The 20,460-nt window shown below is 34.3% G+C and overlaps 1 protein-coding gene across 1 annotated transcript in view; it reads left to right on the top strand.

Moving 5' to 3' along the window:
• Positions 1-18,909, top strand: part of trappc9 (trafficking protein particle complex subunit 9) — a 507,339-nt gene extending 488,430 nt beyond the window's left edge. The window contains exons 22-23 of the mRNA XM_088929735.1: positions 16,385-16,608; positions 17,448-18,909. Of these exons, the coding sequence (XP_088785861.1) occupies positions 16,385-16,608; positions 17,448-17,627 (404 nt within the window). The 3' untranslated portion in view covers positions 17,628-18,909. The remainder of the gene's footprint in view (positions 1-16,384; positions 16,609-17,447) is intronic.
• Positions 18,910-20,460: the final 1,551 nt, after the last annotated feature.

Genomic DNA, 20,460 nt, shown 5'->3' with positions numbered 1-20,460 from the left:
GGCTTTAAGAACCTACAGTATATGATGTAGATTGGTACTACAGTATACAGTATACAGACAAGAACAAAATTTGTCATAATCTACAGTATACCGTACAGAATATATATATATAAATGATGTAGCAGTTCAGGTGGATAGCTGCGTCAGCATGCGTAGGCTGCAAAAGAACAAGTAATAGGTTTATTCCATGCTGAAAAAAAGAAGAAAGAAAACGCAACGTTTCGGCCGTGGAGCCTTCTTCAGGTGTGAAGAAGAAGAAGGCTCCTTCTGAAGAAGGCTCCACGGCCGAAACGTTGCGTTTTCTTTCTTCTTTTTTTCAGCATGGAATAAACCTATTACTTGTTCCTATATATATGATGTATTACAGTAAACCCATAGTTTAACCGAATTCAGATTAAATGGACAAAATCTGCTAAAGGCAAATTTTATCTGTAAAATCAGAAATACTGTACTAAACTTTCCCCACAATAATGGACAAAGCATAGGGCAATTGGGTAGATGGATTGCTTATGATGGGTGTTGTTCGTGTTTTATGTGCTTTAGTAAATATTATAAGAAACAATCATTTTAAGAAATGCACTAAAATGTTAACAAATTAAAAGAAAAACCTCTGTAAAATGCACAAATAATAAAACACATAAGGTACAAGTGCTACATAAGTTGAAAATTCAGAAATATCAATGGTGGAACAGTACTGTAAGTGCTTGTGATGGGTGTTGTTTGTGTTTTTATTCTTTAGCAAATTTTATACAGTATATTTATGACATTTGAAATAAGCTTGTATGTTTATGATAAAAAAGGCACTGGAGCAATTTTCATGTGGTGTGACTATTGCAGTTCTTAGAAAAAGAAGTCAAAATATCCAGGAACCATATACAGGCATATAAATTATGCATATACTGTATACACATTTATTCTCATATAATAGGGTTTTTTGTCCGAAAAAAACAATTTGTGATTTAGCGGAAATTCAACTGTAACTGTGAAATGGTCCATTAAACCAAGGCTATAATGTATCTGCATTCTCTTTATTAAATAGTGTTGTATTTATGATAGTAAAGAATTAAAGACTTAGGTTTCTGGTTTGTTATCCCTCCTCCATTCAGCACTTTTGCAAACCTTACTTATTTCATCACTGAACAGAAACCATGAAATATAACTCTAATTCTTTGGTTTCATTTCAGTAGAAGCCCTGCAAATACAGACACACTAAAAAAGCAAACATTTCAGAATTGGAAAAGTAAAAATAACTTCAGTGGTTGTTATGGTGATAATTATAAAAGTAGCAGATGGTTGAAGGTATCAGATGCTGTAGTGATATGTAACATTAGCAGGGTTATTTTTAGCAGCGCAGTGACATGTCTGCAACCTTACTAAAGCAATTACTCAAACTTCATCAGCTCATCCATGAAGGCTTCCTAATAGAAAGGGTTATGACTTTGGAAGAGACATATATCAAGTCAGTGTAAACTACCAAAGAGCAAGGCAGCATAGTCTAGCTTCTCAGTGTTTATTGCTTTGTTTTATGAGCGCTTAAGCTCGGGTTAGCGAATACTAGAACTTTTTTTTTTAGTTTTTACATCTGTTCAGTCCATGACACGTGGATTGAAATAATCCTAAACCGGCTCTTATAGGTAATTCTCACATATGTTGTCATATTGTAGTTTTATAAAGGTTTTGACATTATCATTACATATACTGGACGTTATAACTTGTGCATCCATTCTGTGATGTTAGCTTTATTGTTTTCTGTTGTGCTTTCTTAGATTCAGTTAAAATTTGTTTTACAAAATTGGGTGCCTTAAATGATTTACATGGGTGTTTCTTCCAAAATTACTTCATTCAAAGGCCACAATAATGGCAGACATTCTAAGATATTTCACAGAGTTCAAAATGCCACAGCAAACCTGTTCCTTAAAATCCTTGTGGTGTCCTCATGGTGTTTAGAAATAAATGAAGCTAAACGCTACTTACAGTAGCAGTTTTGAAAGCAGGGACGAAGTGTCCGTTTTATTTGGATCTATAGTAAAATTCAAGACAAATCTTATTCCAGATAATTCCAGAAAGATGTTTGCTAATACCTCTCTTATTCTTTATGGAGGGTAACACAAATTTTATCGTTTTTATTTAGATTTTCCTCCCTGAAGCATTATTATTATTCATCTGTGGTAACTCTTCTTTTCTTCTTGCATATCAGATGTTGTGCTTGGCTGGTTTTTGTTTAGTCACTGCACAGTGTGCAAATGGGAGCAAGTATATAACTTTTTTTTTCCAAAAACTTTTGTCAATTATTTCATATTCTTGTTCTTTGAGATTATGGTTTTCACTATTTTCTGTTTGCTTTAGCAGAGAGTAGTGTACTCTTTTTCTTGCAGAAAGGCATTTAAGTAAATAATTGGTATCATAACTCCTGTCAAAGTTTGGAATGAACATTAGCCACCAGTGACCCATATTTGATTCATGTTTAGCTTCTCATAAGTCTGCCAAACATCACCATGGTGTATTTGTTAAATTAATAAGTTAAATCCCTTCTTTCTCAGTGTGAAACAGAAAATGGATGGATAGTTTGATTGCATGTACACATCAAATCAATACTGCAGAACACATTGAGTGTTAATACATTGTCACACCAGTGCATAACAGAAGTTCTTCTCTAACCACTTTATTCAAAACTTGGTCATGGGGCACACAAGAGCCTAACCTGGCAACAAGGCAGGATACACCCTGGGTGGAACGCCTATCCATTACAGGGCACACACACACACTGAAATCAGGCCATTGTAACTGAACTCAAGGAAAAGTATTAAAAGACAGTTTATTCAACAACAAAATTTATTGAGATAATTCATATTTTATGTAAGAATTGTTGAGCCCCTGGGAAGGCAGATTTTGTGGAATTCTACTATGATGGTTGGCCCAGCCTTTTGGTGTAGTGTTTTTACCACTGTCTGGGAAAGCTCTGAGCCAGCCACATGGAGACCATACAAACCCTGCCCAATTTTCTTATTGGGCATGTTGCTGAAGTCTAACTTTGAATGTTAAGGTGTAAACGCCTGAGATTAAATTGAATTTATACAGTTTCAAGCTCCTGTCTGTTTCAGTCCCTGACATGATATACAGTAATAGTCGAGCCATTGGAAAAAAATATTTTGAATGAATGACTTCCTGTTTTAGAAAGATTTTTTTAAATGGAAGTTGCAGTTGTGTCCTTATGAAACTTAAACTTAAATCCTGAAGCAAAATTTCTACAAACTCATTGTACCCAGTATGAAATTATATACTTTCTCCTGAAAAGCAAGGAATGTAATAGGAAAAGGGTGTGTTTCATGACATGGTCAAGACTCATATATCGTATTCAGGGCAGTACAATTAAAATCATATTGCTATATTTATGCCAGCACAAATTACACAAGGACAGTAACGTTTGAATTGCTGCGTTCTACACTGGATGTTGCATATTTAACATAAGTATAGCAAAATACATATTAAAAGCTGTAGCATTCTATCATAATTTCATATTCAGTCTGAAGACAGGGCTAAATTGCCGTAACTGATAAAGGCTAAACTTTTGTCAGCACTATCCTAATTTAACAGCATCACTTGATAATGTCTATTAGATGCAATTGTTTTGTCAAAAACAGTTCTCAAATGTTAGCAGGAACTAGTACAAACAGCTGATTTGCAAAGCCTCTATTAAAAATAAAAACACACCTATTTGTAATATTGCTGGTAGATATACTGTATATAAAAATGATTTGTTCCTGACTATGTTGCTTTGAGAATGAGAATGTTGAGATAATGGTCACATTTGTTGTGGATTTACTTATTAATCTGTAAGAGTAAGTGTTATTAAGTTTCCTTATTTAAATAGATTATGCAAATAAGCTTGTTTTAAAAGATTATAGAATATTTCCAGAATTAATTAAGAAAATATTTAAAATCATGAAAAGATATGTATTGAGAGTAAAATGTAACTTGTGATAGTTTCTGTAATTTAGTTTTAAATTATGTTGGACTTTAGAAACTAAATTATTCAATATTTAACCACAGTTTAAACTTGGTTAGTGATACATTTACAAATTGTATTCAGGGTGGAAAACAACTGAATACAGTAGGTTACTGTGGTATCCAAATTAGCATTACTACTGCTGTGAAGGTAATAATAATCATCATAGTAGCAATAACAGCCAATTTACTATACTGCCTCCTATTAAGGTCTTGGTTTGCTTCACTAAACCTATACTGTATTTGCACCATTAAAAGCACCATTAATCTCATGGCTACCATCATTACAATAACACAGAAAGAATGTTAACCCTCCCACAAGGCAATGTTCTGTGGGCAATCACATAATGTTTTCCAGTGCTTGCACTGGGATAAGGCAACAATGAGAGATTCATAATTTTAAATTAAATTTGGTGTTTCACTTCCAGAAGGCTCAACCCACGGAAATCAATGACTGCCATTTGCTTTGTGATACTGCACCTGCTCTTTCCCTTATTTCTCGAAAAGCTGGTTTGTTGATCTTCAACTATATGCTTTGCTAATCCTACAGCATTAACTTCTCTTTGTTGTACATATGTACTATATACAGTAGATGGGGTGCATCAGCTAAAATTAGCCACTTGAGGAATGTCAAGTTAAAATGCTGGAAATACAGTGTCTTGCAAAAGTATTTGCGATCTTCCGATCATATCCTAGTGCTGACATTTATCTTTTTCCACCTATGTGAGTGCTCAGTTTGAGTACTCACTTTTTATTGATACTATTCACTTTAATAATGCATATGCATATTTTGAATTCAACAAAAGTAGGCATTATTGGAAGGAGACAAATACTTTGGGAAATACCATTACTGTACTATAAGCTTTTAATTTGAAATAAATCAGAAAATGTTTGTGCCTAAAAAGTTTTGGATTACTATGCACTGAGACCTTTTTGTAGATGTCATGGAGCATATTGTAAAGGGTTTTAAAAAACTACATACATGATTATTATTTATGTGCTTTATGTAATGCATATAAAATTAGTGTTCTCATGTTCTTATGTTCTCACAAGTAATAGATACTTCATTAATCCTGTGAGGGAAATTGCAGAATAAGAAACTGTACTACTGTAATACTGTATATTACTATTACTGGCTTGATTAAGTGTATTTCTAAGCATGAAAAAGAAAAATAAATATGTAGTCATTAAATTAATTCAGATGGGACTTAAAGTAAATATTTTTGTCACTTTTCGATATACTGTAGAGTCTGACCAAAATTAACAGCTGCTCCAGTTCTTTTTGAGAACACCACACATTAGCAGCTTGTTGTGGAAAGCAGTGTGTTACACCCTTAAGATCTTAAGATCCTTTTCTTTCTACTAAATGGTGTTTTTTTCCATATACACCATGTCCTTCACTTACCTGTTCCCTTTTTCTCTTTTAAGTGTTGAGGTAGGAGCTTCTGTCCTAAAATAAAGCCCTTTAATATCTTCTATTAATTCTACCTCATTGGGTTTCAATCATGACCAAGTCCCAAGAGCTTAAGTCTCACAGAACCTGTGTTTACTCAGCTACAGAGGTGCTGTAAATCATACACCTGCTTAATGGAGAGCTGTGCAGAAACAGAGAAGAGAGAGAGATGGGTTGGTGATAAATGTTTTCAAATTAGCTGTCAAATCTGAGCTTAACCCTTCCTTTACAGATAAAAAAAAGTTTCCATAGCAACCAGTGCTGGTGAGTTGTACAGAGACAAAAGTCCCTTGATGAATAAATAAAACAAGAAGACATTTCACTGTTCTTAGAAAACAGACATTTGCTTCCTATGATATGAGGAAATTTAGTTTCTTGCAAAAGTCATTTCACAAATTATACTGTCAGTTAAGGGATAGTTGAACATAACAGTTATTATAACAAACACTAAGAATTGTATAATCTTTTGAATCAACTTTGATTTGGGTTTCTTTAATCCATAATTATACTGTATATCTATAAATTATCACTGGTGTTCAGTACATGCAGTAGTTCTGGTAGAAAACCCTCTTAAGGTTTGTGGATTGAATCTTTTTTATCTACAGTTGAAATTCAGATCCCTAATTGGTCTGTAATTGGTGTTCTGAGGTCATTGTGCAGTTTTAAGAAGAGTATTGTCGTCTTTCAGTCCTATCATTTGTAACAGAGAGGTTTCTCACATTTTAGTGCTTTGTCAGCTGAAGACAACCCATTGAAAGAGGTCACTGAAAAAGTCCATAATAGACTGCAGTTTAATTGAGTGATTGTAAAGCCTTTAGAATGTTTTTCTGTCTCTTCATTGGCATTAGAAATTTCTTTCTTTGTCTTTTACTTAAACCCTTGTACAGTCTTAAACATCAAATCCTAATAATCTTGATAGTTGAATGTCAAAATTTATTTCCAGTAGTGACACGTAAATGTTGAACTCACATTATTTTCAAATATTCCTTATTATTAGTTATACAGTATTAGTTAATAGATCAATAGTTTTGTGTAATTCTGACAATAAAATACACGTTTGTATGGATGTACCTGTATACCCAATAGTTATTTTAATGATTGTGATTTTTAAGATGTAACCTGTGTTTTCAAGAGGGCTACAGAGTGTATTCTGCCTTTTCAATGTCATGGCAATTCATTAAAGCCATGATCGGAATCTCTTTACACATCTATTTAAAGACAACTATGTATGTTTTTCAGTATTCTATAGAATATTCTAGCAATTGGTGTTCTTTAGAAATGTATCAAATAATTGTGCTTTAGGACTAAGAGACCAAATAAGTACTGCATAATAATGATTATATATTTATATAACTGATACAAGTGTGTCCTTCATAGCCTGAATGGAAAGCATTTCATGTAGTGCAAGCCAAACACAGTTCACTCAGTCAGAACTAACAGGACACTCAAGAATGGTAGTGGCAGCATCAGGTTATGGGGAATCTTCTTATCATCAAGGACTAGAAAGACTGTCAGAACTGGGGACAAAATGTACGATTCAGAGTACAAATCCCACAGGAAAACCTGCTTCGCTTCACTCACCCCAGAATCTTAAACTGGGTCATAAATCCTCACTTCAGCAGCACAAGGAACATAGCACAAGACTGAAGCCACACTGAAGTTGTCTGACAAGAACCAAGAAGGTGAATGTCCTTAAGCGGAGCTCACAATATCCTGATTTGAATCTAATGGAAAATGTGTGTTGAGACTTGACACTTGCAGTCCATCAACTATACCCGGCAGACATATCAGACCTGCAAGAGTTCTGCCAGGAAGAATAGACAAAATAACACTGCCCCACTATACAAAACAGGTAGAGATCTATCCCAAAATACTGATAGCAGTAATTGCAACCAAAGGTGTTCACCAAGTACTTATTTAGGGGGCTGAATACTTATAGTATGCAATCATTACATTTCACTTTTCTATAAAGGTTTTTCTGACATTCACGCATAGCAGTTCATACTTTAATCAGTTCATACACATAGTAGTGCGTACTGTACTTTAGAGTTTTGAACCAGAAAATTTAATTTTAAAAATGTATACATTATTTGTTTTTTGCAAGGCACTGTATATACTGTACATATACAGATGGTTCCCATTATAAATCCTTAATATGGATTACAAAATCTGGGTAAATGGGCATCATAAAGATACAGTACATTTTCCCCTGTTAAACTCAAAACAGGGAGGATGCATCCATAGAAAATAATGAAATAACCCAGACTAACACCCAGAAAAAAAGTATTGGGCAATATCACCCGATAGTTTACTTCTGCACTGATTTTAATAAATTTAATTATACATTTAACATAATGCCACTGTACTTACTCTAATCTCCTCAAATAACACTTTCACTACTCTTTGATTTCATTTTGCAAAGATGCAATAATTATAAGATGATAAAACTGTTGCACAAGTTTCCCAGTAACTTAGCAAAAGCACTGTAGTTGTGTTATGCTCAGGAGATGCAGGAGTACACGGGAACTTCCTGTTCTCTATGGCAACATAAACAACACATATCGTATGTAATATAAACCTGTACGATACATGCAGTATCTGCCTACATTACTGTAATTAAGTACAGTAAAACACACAATTACACAGATAGTAGTAACAGTAGTATAGGGTATTGATTACATTACAAGGGACATGTGCAAGAATTTTACTTAGCAATGACCTTTTCATGCTTCTCAATGCTCATTTTAGGAGGAAGTTTGCCTCCAATTGACTTAGTAGTGGGACAGTTTTATACCCTGGTCAAAAATGTCAATGGTGTAAGTGCAGGAAGACATACATGTATAACAGGGATACTTACTGTATAATGGACCATCTGTTTACACATATAGTGTATACAGCACTATATATACTGTATATCCTGTAAGTTGTCAAATATACTTGATGTCATTGCTTGTATTTCCAAATACCTGTAGGTCTTTGTCACCCACAGAGTCATGTTGAATGTTTTCTCAGAGCTCATGCATTTTGTCACCATGGGGCACCCATTCTAAAATCGAGTGTCAGTTCTTTTCACTTCCTTCTGTATGAAACTTTGTTTCGAGTGTTGTCGGATGTTTCTTTTTGCTTGCAGAGATGCATTTACTGTACATCTTTAAACAGCATTTCTCCTGAACTTCCCTTCAAATAAAAATTTAAAAAACATTTTTTTTTGTGTAAAGTGATGCATACTGGACATCATCAATGAATCCAGGATGTTCTTTAGTTTGATCTGTTACATTATGGAATGCGCAATGTAAGAAATGGAATACAGGAATTAGCTTTATACTTACCCATCCAATAGTTCACTGTACATTGCATTATGTGTGTTATGGAATTATACAGTAACATGGCAGTATTGTAATACACAAACATAGAGCATTAAAATTATTATATTGCACTTACAATGCAATGTAAAGTTGATCCATGACTATGTGCTGTCTGTGTTGAATGCTTCTTTGTGATTTGATCATCAGAGTAATGTTTTTCTGAAGCATTATGCAAATGGAAAACAAATAGTAGGATTGCTACTTATTTCGAGTCAATGGATATAGAGTCAAAGTATATAAGCATTTTCAGTTCAGGTATTGAAACACTCTCATTTATAAAAGAAAAATGTCTTATTACAGATAAATGCTTAGCGAGTAAAGGTGCTTGCTACCAGCACAGGTTGAGCTGTATGAACAGCTCATCAGATATTTTACATTTAAGCCTGGGTCATGCCACTGGCAAACTATGACAGTAGCCAATCCTGTTACTTCCCAGGGCCCTGAAGGCTTGCTGTGGGACTCCAGTGAGCCTGGAGCATATCCGGATAGACGGATTACTCCTTGGTTGGGTGGGTTGATTGAGCTTGTTTGCCCATTCTCATCTGCCAGAGTTTCAATTTCTCTTCTGTTACCCATAATGTAAAAAAAAAACTTAGATGGAGTTTTCAAGATTTCAACCCATGTGAGCAGTAAGTGAAAAATGATAACCCCTGTTTAAATATAAAAAGTATATATGTTTATTAATGTTTGTTATTTTTATAATGGATTAAGTTTAATTCCAAAATATTTATTTGCATTCCCTGTTGCTCTAAACAGCATGGAAGATGCATTCTGGTCTTGCAATAAGAGTTAGGGATTGTAGGAAAATGTCACCAGACATTTTCTGAAATTCTTTACTGAAAACAAAGCATCATAGTTTTTATGCTCTGTATATGAAACATGGTGCTTAGTATGAATACAAAGTTCTAGCTGACTCAAAAACAGAACTGATTTTCATTATTTTTAATGGTAGCAAGTGATGCCCGACTGCAATGTGGAGGAAGTAAGACTGCTCAGATGAATGGTTCCATGAAATAATGTTTGAAGCTACTGAAAGATTAATCCACCTGTGATGGCAATAAGTGAAAAATAGAAGCCATTTGTTGCCGAAGAATTTTCTTTACGCTTGTTGAATGAGCCCTGAAGATAATGAGGCTCATAGATTGAAATTCAAATGCTAAGTATGACTTTTGAGACAATGAAAGCATGAAAGAGTTGAATTCAGAAAGCTGTTGTTAACATGAGCCTGAACTTTAACATTGCTCATTCACCAGAGGGAGGCTGTGCTTTGGAGGTGTATCGATTTTTCTGTACCACTTGGCCATTGAATGGCAGTCTGTAGAATCTTAAGACAGTTTTTTTGCTTTTTGTTAATATTGCCATAATGACACTTGGGCATTTCTGTTTCTGTATTTTGACGGTAAAGGGCTAAATGAAAAAAAAAAGATATCTGATTCTGAAAATAGAAAGTTCCAATTGAAGATTTCCAATATAAATGATTATGGACATGCTATAACTACAATATATGCTATTTGAAAGGTGTATATGTAGGTACAGTATAAGATTTGGGTTATAAAATAACAAGGTAAAGTGAATATGTGGCTTATCCCCAGCCCAGATCTGATCTCCATTTCTCAGGCATGCTTCTAGCCATGAGCCACACAACACGCCCTTCAAGAGTGGTGAATTTTATTGTGCCAAAAGACTGGCCCCATATTGCATGAGAATTCATTGTTCTTTGATGTCTTTGGGGGTTACATCATCATTACAAGGTCAATGAATGAGCGGTATTATACTTTACTGATTAATTTGGATCTCCTGTTTGTTACAGGCTTACCTGTACTTTGCATGTCTCCTAGCAACAAGCTTTTCAAAACTAAATATATCCTCTTTGTAAGGTGTTGTGTTAGGACTGGCTCGATTTGGTGATAAAAATGCAGCATGTAGAGAGGTGCAACTTCCTTCATGTCTGCCATCATTGTATATCATCAACCATCATGATATGAGTAAGGTATATGGTGTGAGGTCCTTTCAAGGCTTCACTAGAATGAAAGGTAGTAGTGCAAGAATATGAGGCTGTACTGTATGAGTTACAAAATACGTTACTCATTATTCACTCACATTTCGAGGAAAATAATTAAAGTATTAAAAAATATTTCTCTCTGGTTTATTTTTTGGTATCATTAATATGTCAATGTTATTCAATAGGAAAAGCACAGAAATGTTATACTATGATTTTAATACATTAAAATACATGAATACATTATATAGATGATTCTTTTTTGAAGGAATGTATTGTGAAACTACTGTACTGTATATCACAAGACAGCAACATATAACATTTGTAAAGAGAAATGTAAAGAGATGGTAAGGGACAAAGGTGTAGATGGTCACAACTGAAACCCTGTACTGTCATGTAAACCAGGTGCATTTTGCATATGCGTCACTGACTATAGTATATGCATTCAATTACTTAAATGCAATTTACAGTTTTTTATTGTGTTAGGCTAGATAATCGACAAGCCAACTCATTCGGTTAGATAATGATGTGATCACTTTGTCTAGAGCCCCCAGAACAGAACTACACAAGGAGGGCCAAGAACTTTATGGCTTTGCTTCCTCTTCATTACCTAATTGAACCCATCATTTGTTGAATTTGAGAGTTGAAACCTTTTGTTTTTCTTTTAAGAAGCTAGTGACTTTGACCTATAAAACTGGCTGGACCTTAACAATTGAGGACTGGAATTGTATAGCCCTATTCTAGAGGTTTCCAACCTGGGGCAAGGACATTTCATTTCCCTTCTAAGGATAGATTATGTACAGTAAATAGACTTATAAAGGATCATGCGACAGTGAACAATTAGCCAATATTCATTCAGGACAGTCTCATGTTCATAGTTTTTATTTTCCAGGTTCGGTATCTGTTTTCTGTTCTTTATGTGTGGTAGCCCCTTTGTGTTCTGTGTGTCTTTCTTTCTCTCTGCACTGTGTAAATCAGAATGCTACTAAGGTATGTGTGAAAGCCATTCTAATTTAATGAGAATTGTTCCAGAGTATATTCCATTTTACCATTACCAACGCCTCTACAAGAGAATGTTCACAACCAGGCAATGCACAGTGATTACTGATCTCAAAGATAAAAATGTACGAGTGTGAGTTATTTTAGGGGAGTAGTACACCATTTCCTGAAAATGATAGGGTATTCCTTTTCTTTCAAGAAACAGCTGGATGAGATCATTGGATCAATTATTTATTTAAAACCAAATATGCTAGATGAACCAAATAACTGTATGTTCTATTATGCACTATTATTGGATTGGACTAGCTTAATTATTTGCATTGTTGCACAATTATTCAATATATTAAGCAGTTCTGGATTTAAAGATGCATTACACATACTGTGAAAATGCACCTCCTGAGGACCTGGATATATGCACTAGCTATTGATCGAATGGCTTTTGTTTTTGCAGACTTAAATGAGATGTTCCCAAGAGAAGTTTTATTCATCTGTGCCAGAAGCTTAAATGCTTCTACTTCTGTCTTAAATTACATCCACATGACCACCCCCCCCCCCGCCCCCTTTCCCTATTTCACCTACTTTTGCAAGTTCTTTTTGATCGACAATAAACAATATTTATGACCTCTTTGAGTGAACACTGTTATACCCTAATACCTTCCTGCATCACAGTGTTAAATTTTTAAACCAAGTGAGCAAATTTTCAACCAAGTGTGTGGTCAGCAGAGTGCCATTGTCAGCAAGTAGCCTCAATAATAACACTGTATTTCATTCAATGACTTAATATGCCTGAAACATATTCGCCCTCTTTGACCTGGACTAGTCTATAAAACAGATAATGATGAAAAGAATCTGCCCTTCTATCCCACTCAAGTACATACAGTTTGTGAGCACCTGCGCCAATACCTATTTGAAACCTTATACTGTATAATACATTGAGAGGAAAAGGCAGTGCCTTCCTCTTGAGGCAAATCGTGGAACAAATCCTCAGACCACTTTTGTTACCAATAAAAAAGGTAGCTTTGTGAATAGTTTGGATTGGTTTATGGGGAAAAATAGTAGCATGGATTCTGAATTAGTGATAGATTTGCAACAAATGCAACACTGTACAAACTTCATGGAATACCATTCAGTGTGAGGATGACATGAAGGTACACTTCCAAGCATTATGCATTAAGGTGACAGCTGTACAGAAGCCCCAGGCACTCGGTGAATATTGGAATTTTTCACCAATTGATTGCTCATGATTTTAAAGCCCACCCCGTAATCATTTTATTGTGGTTCAAGTAGGTAGCTGTGTCAGCATATGCTGCAAAAGAACAAGTAAAGTTTATTCCATGCTGAAAAGAGAAGAAAAACATTTCAGCTGTGGAGCCTTCTTCAGTTGACACCTGAATCATGTAAAGGTGACACCTGAAGAAGGCTCCACAGCCGAAACGTGTTTCTTTTCTTCTGTTGAACAATGTTCAGTGAAGGAGTGATGGTGTGATGCACAATTAATCCTCAACTCCATCAGAACTTATTTTTGTACCAAGTAGTATGACAATGTCTGGTATATGGAAAAACAGATTTAACTTGTGATGGATCAGCTGCTGTAAAGCTTCATTGACTCCCCATGCATAGTTTTTCTTGAGTTGTTGTATGTTTTTGAAGATTCTTATTAGTATGTATTAAAAGCTGCTTAATGGCTTCGTTTCTTCTTAACTGAACTAAGCATTGTTAATAACAGTCCAAGTTGTTTTATTAATAGAATCTTTGTGTATACTTTGCACAGTATATTCCATTGCATGGTCAAGGAATTTCCCAGTTCTTGGAGTATTAAAACATCATACATATATTTTTCAGTATTCAGAGTATTAAGTTAGATAATATAAAAGTTGCTATTTTATTAAGCATAACATCTATTCTATGCACAGATTGCCCTTTTCGATAATCAGCTTCACGTAATAAGGACTGCTGATTTTAGCATGCAATCGCACATCGTAAGTCCTTATTGTAGTAGATAAGAAAAATATTTTCAGTTAATGTGCTTTTGGAATGATTCACCACATGAACATTTGTCTTTCATGATCTGTGATAGGCGATATATGTAATATATAAAATATTACACGTAAATGCATATAGACGTAAGCATTATGATTGTAGTTATGCACATTTAAAAATAATAAATAACCTTCGTTGTACTGAAGAGTTTTCAGTGAAAATAAATGAATACTGAAATCATTGTTGTCATCCCATTGTCATAAAATGAATTGGCATTAATTTCAGCATTTATCACAATGACAACAATGACTCCATGCCAGCAAAAACATGCTCGAACCGTATGTTTTTGAATATGCATGCAAAACCTGTTATATAAAATCATAGTCATTTCTTCAACTTGTCATCAACAATGAGCCTGAAATAGTTATTTGAATATGATCGACCCTGGTACACTGAGAGGGCTTTTAAAATTTCTGAGCACAAAGGACAATTGTGCTTGTTTAAAATAAATTGTGGCACTTTAACTTCACTTGAACTGGATCTCTGTTGTATTAGGATTAATGACACATTAGCTAAATTAAATTTACTCCTAATTTAACATGGTATGAAAATGTCAAAAAGAAACAGTTTTCAATGTGTGTGTGGGTGGGTGGGAGGTAGTTGTGTTCCAACAATCTCATTTGTCCCTACTTGACAGAAATTATTCATGCATGAGATTGATTGATCCCAACAGGAAGAAAACAATGTTTACATCTTCTGTACAGTTTCTGGAAAGTTAACAGGTAAAATAAAAAATGCTGAGTGAAAATCTATAATTTCTTATGTATTCAATGCCTTTGTAGACTACAACATTGTCTTTTTTTCAAACATGGGTTTATCATGGATTAGGGAATTATTACATCACAGGTACATAGGGTGTATTTTCTCTCTTTTAGCAGCTATCACTGACTTTGGTCTTCATGTTTCTACAGTACATCATTAGCAAGGGTTCAGATGTAGCTGCTATCACAGAAAATGTGAACTGGGTATTTAAGGTGAAATGGAGGTGACCAAGAAAGTTTTAAATACAATGCTCTATGAACTGAAATACAATGAATTCTAAACATTAACAAAGAGTAAAAGAAATCAGAAACCCTCACCATAATACAAATACTTTTTTTTGGGTTTGTTTGAACAATTACTGCATTCTTGAACCACTGGATTCTGAGAAGTCTTCTGATGTTTGGTTACAAACGTACAGTAACTATTCAGTACTGAGATATATACTAGTTTTTATATTCTGTTCTTGCTGTTCTGTTCTTGCATCCCAAAGCTTGCTGCGTTTATTTTATGGCCCAATACATCTATTAGAGAAACTACATTTTCTAAAATTTTCCCAGCTAAATACTATAAGATAGAACTCAGTGGAAATACAATAAACTACTGTTTTGTTTAAGAGTGTGTTGCTTTTGTATTATTATACAGAGATGATTGTATAAGTAGATTGGGAACTGGCACTGAGAGGTTGTTTTCTGAATATTTATTTAGAACCTGTTTTCTTACTGGTTAAGCAGTTGTTCTTGTATTTGGACTTTTTTTTTTGTTGTTGGTCAGGTCCTGGGTGCTTATTTGCTTGCTTATTTCTGTTTTCTGATTGATTCCACATTTCTACAATCTAATAAGCTGATCAGGCCCTGTGATGTCATTGATGCATAGCACACCTTAAGAACACACACATCAATTACAATATTAAGCCCCTCTCTGATTAAATTCCTACTGTATATGAAATTCATGTGGCAATTTTAAAAAAAATGTATACCTCTGAGATATTTTTTATCGTATCTGTGCCTGTGTTATGTCTATTGATGGTATCTGCTCATTTTCCATATTCTTATTACTTTTACCTATGAAAGTTATGTTTTTGGTGAAAGAACTATTTCACTGACTCTAAACTGCAGTGGATTGCTCAAATTAATCTCCCGAGAAAGCCCTTAAACTATGCAAGGACAGCATTTTGAAAAACAAAATGATTGAGAAATTGTACTGAGAAAAGACGTTTTTTGAAATGGAGTACTACTTTGTACTGTACATACAACACCATTTAGGTAGCCATACGTTTCACTGAATTCCTGTAGAATTAATATCACTCTCTACTGTAGCTTCTCTTTACAATGTGTCCTCAGATGTTTGAATGGTCCTGTATGTTTTCATTGCAGTTGAGTTCTCAGTCCCAAAATTAAGCCATTAATTGATGTATGATCCATTTGAACTCTTTAATTTTATAAGCTTCTAAACATTTTGAACATTGCCCTTTAACAATGTTTCATACTGTATGTACAGGTAGCTTAAGATCCCCAACTTTTGAGTAGGAAAAAAACATGCACAGCTCACAGGTCAATTACAGTTGTTATTGCAATTAAGGATTCAATTAAGTAACGAGCTCAGTTAGAACATAAAGCAGCAGGTATATATGGGTTCCCAGCACCAATACATGGCTTTATTGTAGAGGCTTGATGTACCAAGGATCACATTTTGTTTATGCGAGACATACAGTCGGCCATATAGCCTAAATCCTATCCCATTTTCTTTTTCCTTTTTCTTCAGATGTACTGGTAAATGGGAAGCCTTGTGACTGTGATGTTGTAGCTGACTGCAAAGTAGGAGACCCAGTGCCTCTTGAGGTGAAGTTGACTAATTGGAGCAAGCATGCAGTGGGTCCCTTTGCACTGACCATCATTCCCTTTCAAGACTACCAGAATGGAGTCCATAACTATGATCTACAAGATGCTGTCACCTTCATTGGATCCAATACCTTTTACATTGACAAAGTGAGTGAAATTGTCAATGTTCCGTTTGCAATAATAGGCCTCTCCAGCGTTTATGCTTCCATTTAAAAGGCGTAAAGCAATCCAATTTATAATTTCTTGACGTAATAAGGAGTCAGATTTGTATACCTCAAACCTGATCATTTTATCAGACAGCATTTCTAAACCCTTTACCTACTATTGTTTTTGTACAGTATATGTATGTTCAGGGTTTATTCTCTTAGATTTGCATGTTTCTATCTGATTCACTTTCACTTAAACTGTTTCTAAAAAAAATAGTAGTATGGTCAATTGTATTTGTGTGGTAACTGTTGTTGTGGGTTCTAATTGGCAAAAATATGCCCATTACCTTATTGATCTGTTATCACGGTCACAGTAATTTCCAATGATGCTGAAAAGCAGCTTCATAAAATTCCTTTTGCACTGTGGAATGATTGCAGAATGTATATAACTTTCGTCTGCACACACATTGTATCTGGACATAGATGAATATCCTACCTATACTACATCACTTTTTAATCAGTGATGGAAAACAATTCTGCACGTTCATTTATAACTCATGTCATTGGATTTATGGAAACGTCTAAGAATAGTTCCAGATAAAGAAAGCTTGTAGCATTTCTATATGTTTATGAGATTAACAGACAGTCTCTTTTCTATTTTTTTTGTACAGTAGACTTTTTTTCTGTATATATGAAATGATTTGTTTCAGTGATTTCTTAGTTTTATTTCTTAAACCGCTTATCTTCATAGAAAAAAATTGAAATGAAGAACCTTACGAACTGTATGATGTATAAAGTTGTAAAATACTAATTCAGAAACATTTCCTTCCTCTGTTTTAGGTGAATCCCACTGAAAACATCATCTGTGACGGTGCTCTTTTATTCCTCTACACTGGAGATTATTACCTGAACATCAAGTTTCATGATGACAATTCTAGCCGGGAGCTTCCCTTAGCTTGGTTCTGCTTGCCAAGTATTCATATCAAAGCCGTGGACCCTGAATTTGAAACCAAATTTTAAACAGTGTCAGCACTACCTCTTCCCCTGCTCTCCCCCCCCCCCCCACCCCACCCCCTCAGGTTTCTGTATATTTTGGAGTGATATTGCTTACTGAAGCAAATGTATTCTGCTGAGGATGTTATGCTGGGGTGACATGACATACCAGATATTCTGAACTCAATCAAGGACGACGTGTTAAAAAAAATGTATTTTAGGATAAAAATGCCTTTGACTTACTGTATTTTTATGTTGAGACTATACCCCTGGAAAACTAAATAATTAAAAAAACTAGTAAGTGAACATAGATTTCAAGAAAAGGACAAAAGAAATCTATTTCAGGCAGCAAGTTTTATTGTAGCTTGGGTCACATTTACAATGACCCAAAACTGTCAATCTCGGTTTTATCCCTTGGACAAACAGGCATTAAAGAGTATACCTAGGCAGCAATGCCATGCACAGTGGGATTACTGCTTCGTTTTTAGAAGGCACGATCTCGAGCCCAGGGCCTCTACAAAGACTAGATGCTAGAGACAGTACAGTAATTGGTCTGAATTTCACTTAGTGTATTGTCCCAGGAACATTGCAGTATAAAATATACAAAATGTATGTAATACTTATAACCAAGTATCTTTTGTGCAATGAAAAGAAATAAAACCAACAATAATGTCTTAATTTACCCAATAAAATTGGAGTTAATATAAGAATAAGAAAGTGTTTCACAATATTTGTATTTGGCTTTTGCCCCATTAAAGTACCATCATTTCAGTATAGAGCTCAGCTGAATATTTTATGCTAATCCACATAAAACCGAAGTTTAATTACGTGAGTACTTTTTTATTTTGTGTATGTTGAGAAGAGTATACTGTTACAAAAAGCATCATGTATAAAATCATCCATTAGACTGTGAAACCATCTGCAAATAATTGAAAGAAAATTATCATAATTAAGGAATCCTAAGACAGCCTAATATTGTACCCAAGGAATTGCAATATCCCTGTCTTTATGAGACACCAAATTGGCCAACATATATGCCAATATTGGGGCTTTGTCCAAATAGTTTGTGAGCAGGTCTATCAACTCCTAAGGAATACAGTTGCTTCTTGTACTGCTGATTTTTCATTGTATGTTTGGTTACACTGTCAATGTTAAAATAAGCTGAAATGTCTAGAAATGCAACATTTGTGAGTATATAAACTTCAGCACAAATTTGTGAATAATTATAAAAAGTTGGTGATCACTTGAGTTTTTGACTTGTCGATAATATTACCTGTGCCTCAATAAATATTCCGTCTGAAAAATAAAACTCAATGCAATTGCAGGAGATTAATTTAAGAAATTCACATATACAAAATTTCTTACATTTTTAAGTGTAATCAGATTTTTTTTGGTGGAAATAAAGGTTGGATATAATCTTTTTCAAATGTAAAAGAAACAATTATTTTAAAACTAAGTTGGAATATTTTTTTTCAGTATAGAATGAATTAATATCAAGATCAAACATTGTAATCATTTTAATTGTTTTAAGATGAATATGTTTAATTTTAGAAAACTAAAACACAACCTAAACAAGCATGAAACCAATTAGTGAGATAAGTCTTGAGAAAATATTAGTTTAATAGATTCCAAATGGATAAATATTAATCTTTTTAACAATATCTGCTTTGATGTATTAATATGTTTTAGATTATCACAAGAATAAAGTCTAGTAGATTTCAGATTTTAGAGGGAATTCCAGAACTATTTTAGTTTCTAAATAAAGGCATTGCAGTTGTTATACCTGTAGAAAGTTTGAGAAGCTGCAGTCAGATCTTGATAAATCTTGTTGCTTTTACAACCAAACTTCATCACGTTAACTTTAGTTTCACTATAATAAAGCCATGCAACTAAAAAAGTGAAATTTGTAAAGAAAGACACATGATTAAATATGATCAGTGGATCATTATTTTGTATTGTTGGTTTCTAAAATAGTAAATACTACATCCTAAGTAAACTATCACATTAGAATGAGTTTCCTTAAAAAGAATTCACTCTGCATCCGATTGTAAAAACAAGCGGTATTCCAGCCCCTTTTCTAATTCACTACACATTTTAACAGAAGTTAACTTTAAGCACAGAATAATGACTGCAGTCCAGGTTAGTTAAAAAAAAAACAGAGTAAAGAAAAAACTGTATTGTGAGATGTTTCACAAGCATAATTTAGTCCTTCCAAGACAATACTTCTCAGAAAGTAGTCAAGTTTGAATGGGAAAGATGTCACCCATCAGGTGTGGAGTTGACATCTGGACATGCCGTGCTTGTCCTTTCCTGAAAGTCCAGGCAACCTCAGTCTTTGCACTTGTGCCAGGCACAGCATTCATCAGCGTGTCACAATGACAGGGGGCATCAATGTCTTCACACACTTCATGCAACACTTGCTCACCTTGGTGAAGCTCTATGGTGAAAGTGTGGCCAGCTGTGAGATATGTCAAATTCCAAAGCAGTCTTGTTTCTCTCCCTGGCTGTCTTGGCTCCTGTCAAACGGACAGTATTATTAAACTCCTAAATAATAGAAACGCATTGCCTTGCATCAGGTGGTCCTACTGGAAAGAGTAGACAGAAAAATATTCCTGAAGCACTTTGTCAAAAAAACATTTAGTACTAAATTTAAGGGAAATTTAATGTGTCCGGATACAGCATTGTTTAAACAGCACATTGAATTCTCATTAATGTATCAGTATTTTTTTTACTCTATTAATGAGCTACTCTGGCTAAGCTTTTATTATTTGTTTTAGGACAAAGTAGTGTAATTTTCTTTATATATTCTCACAAGCTGACTCTTTCTGACTAAGCAAACATGGAAAATAAAAATATCTGT

This window comes from Atractosteus spatula, chromosome 12, assembly GCF_055471065.1.
Source record: "Atractosteus spatula isolate fAtrSpa1 chromosome 12, fAtrSpa1.hap1, whole genome shotgun sequence".
Lineage (NCBI taxonomy): Eukaryota > Metazoa > Chordata > Actinopteri > Semionotiformes > Lepisosteidae > Atractosteus > Atractosteus spatula.
This window is presented reverse-complemented; position numbering and strand designations above follow the sequence as displayed.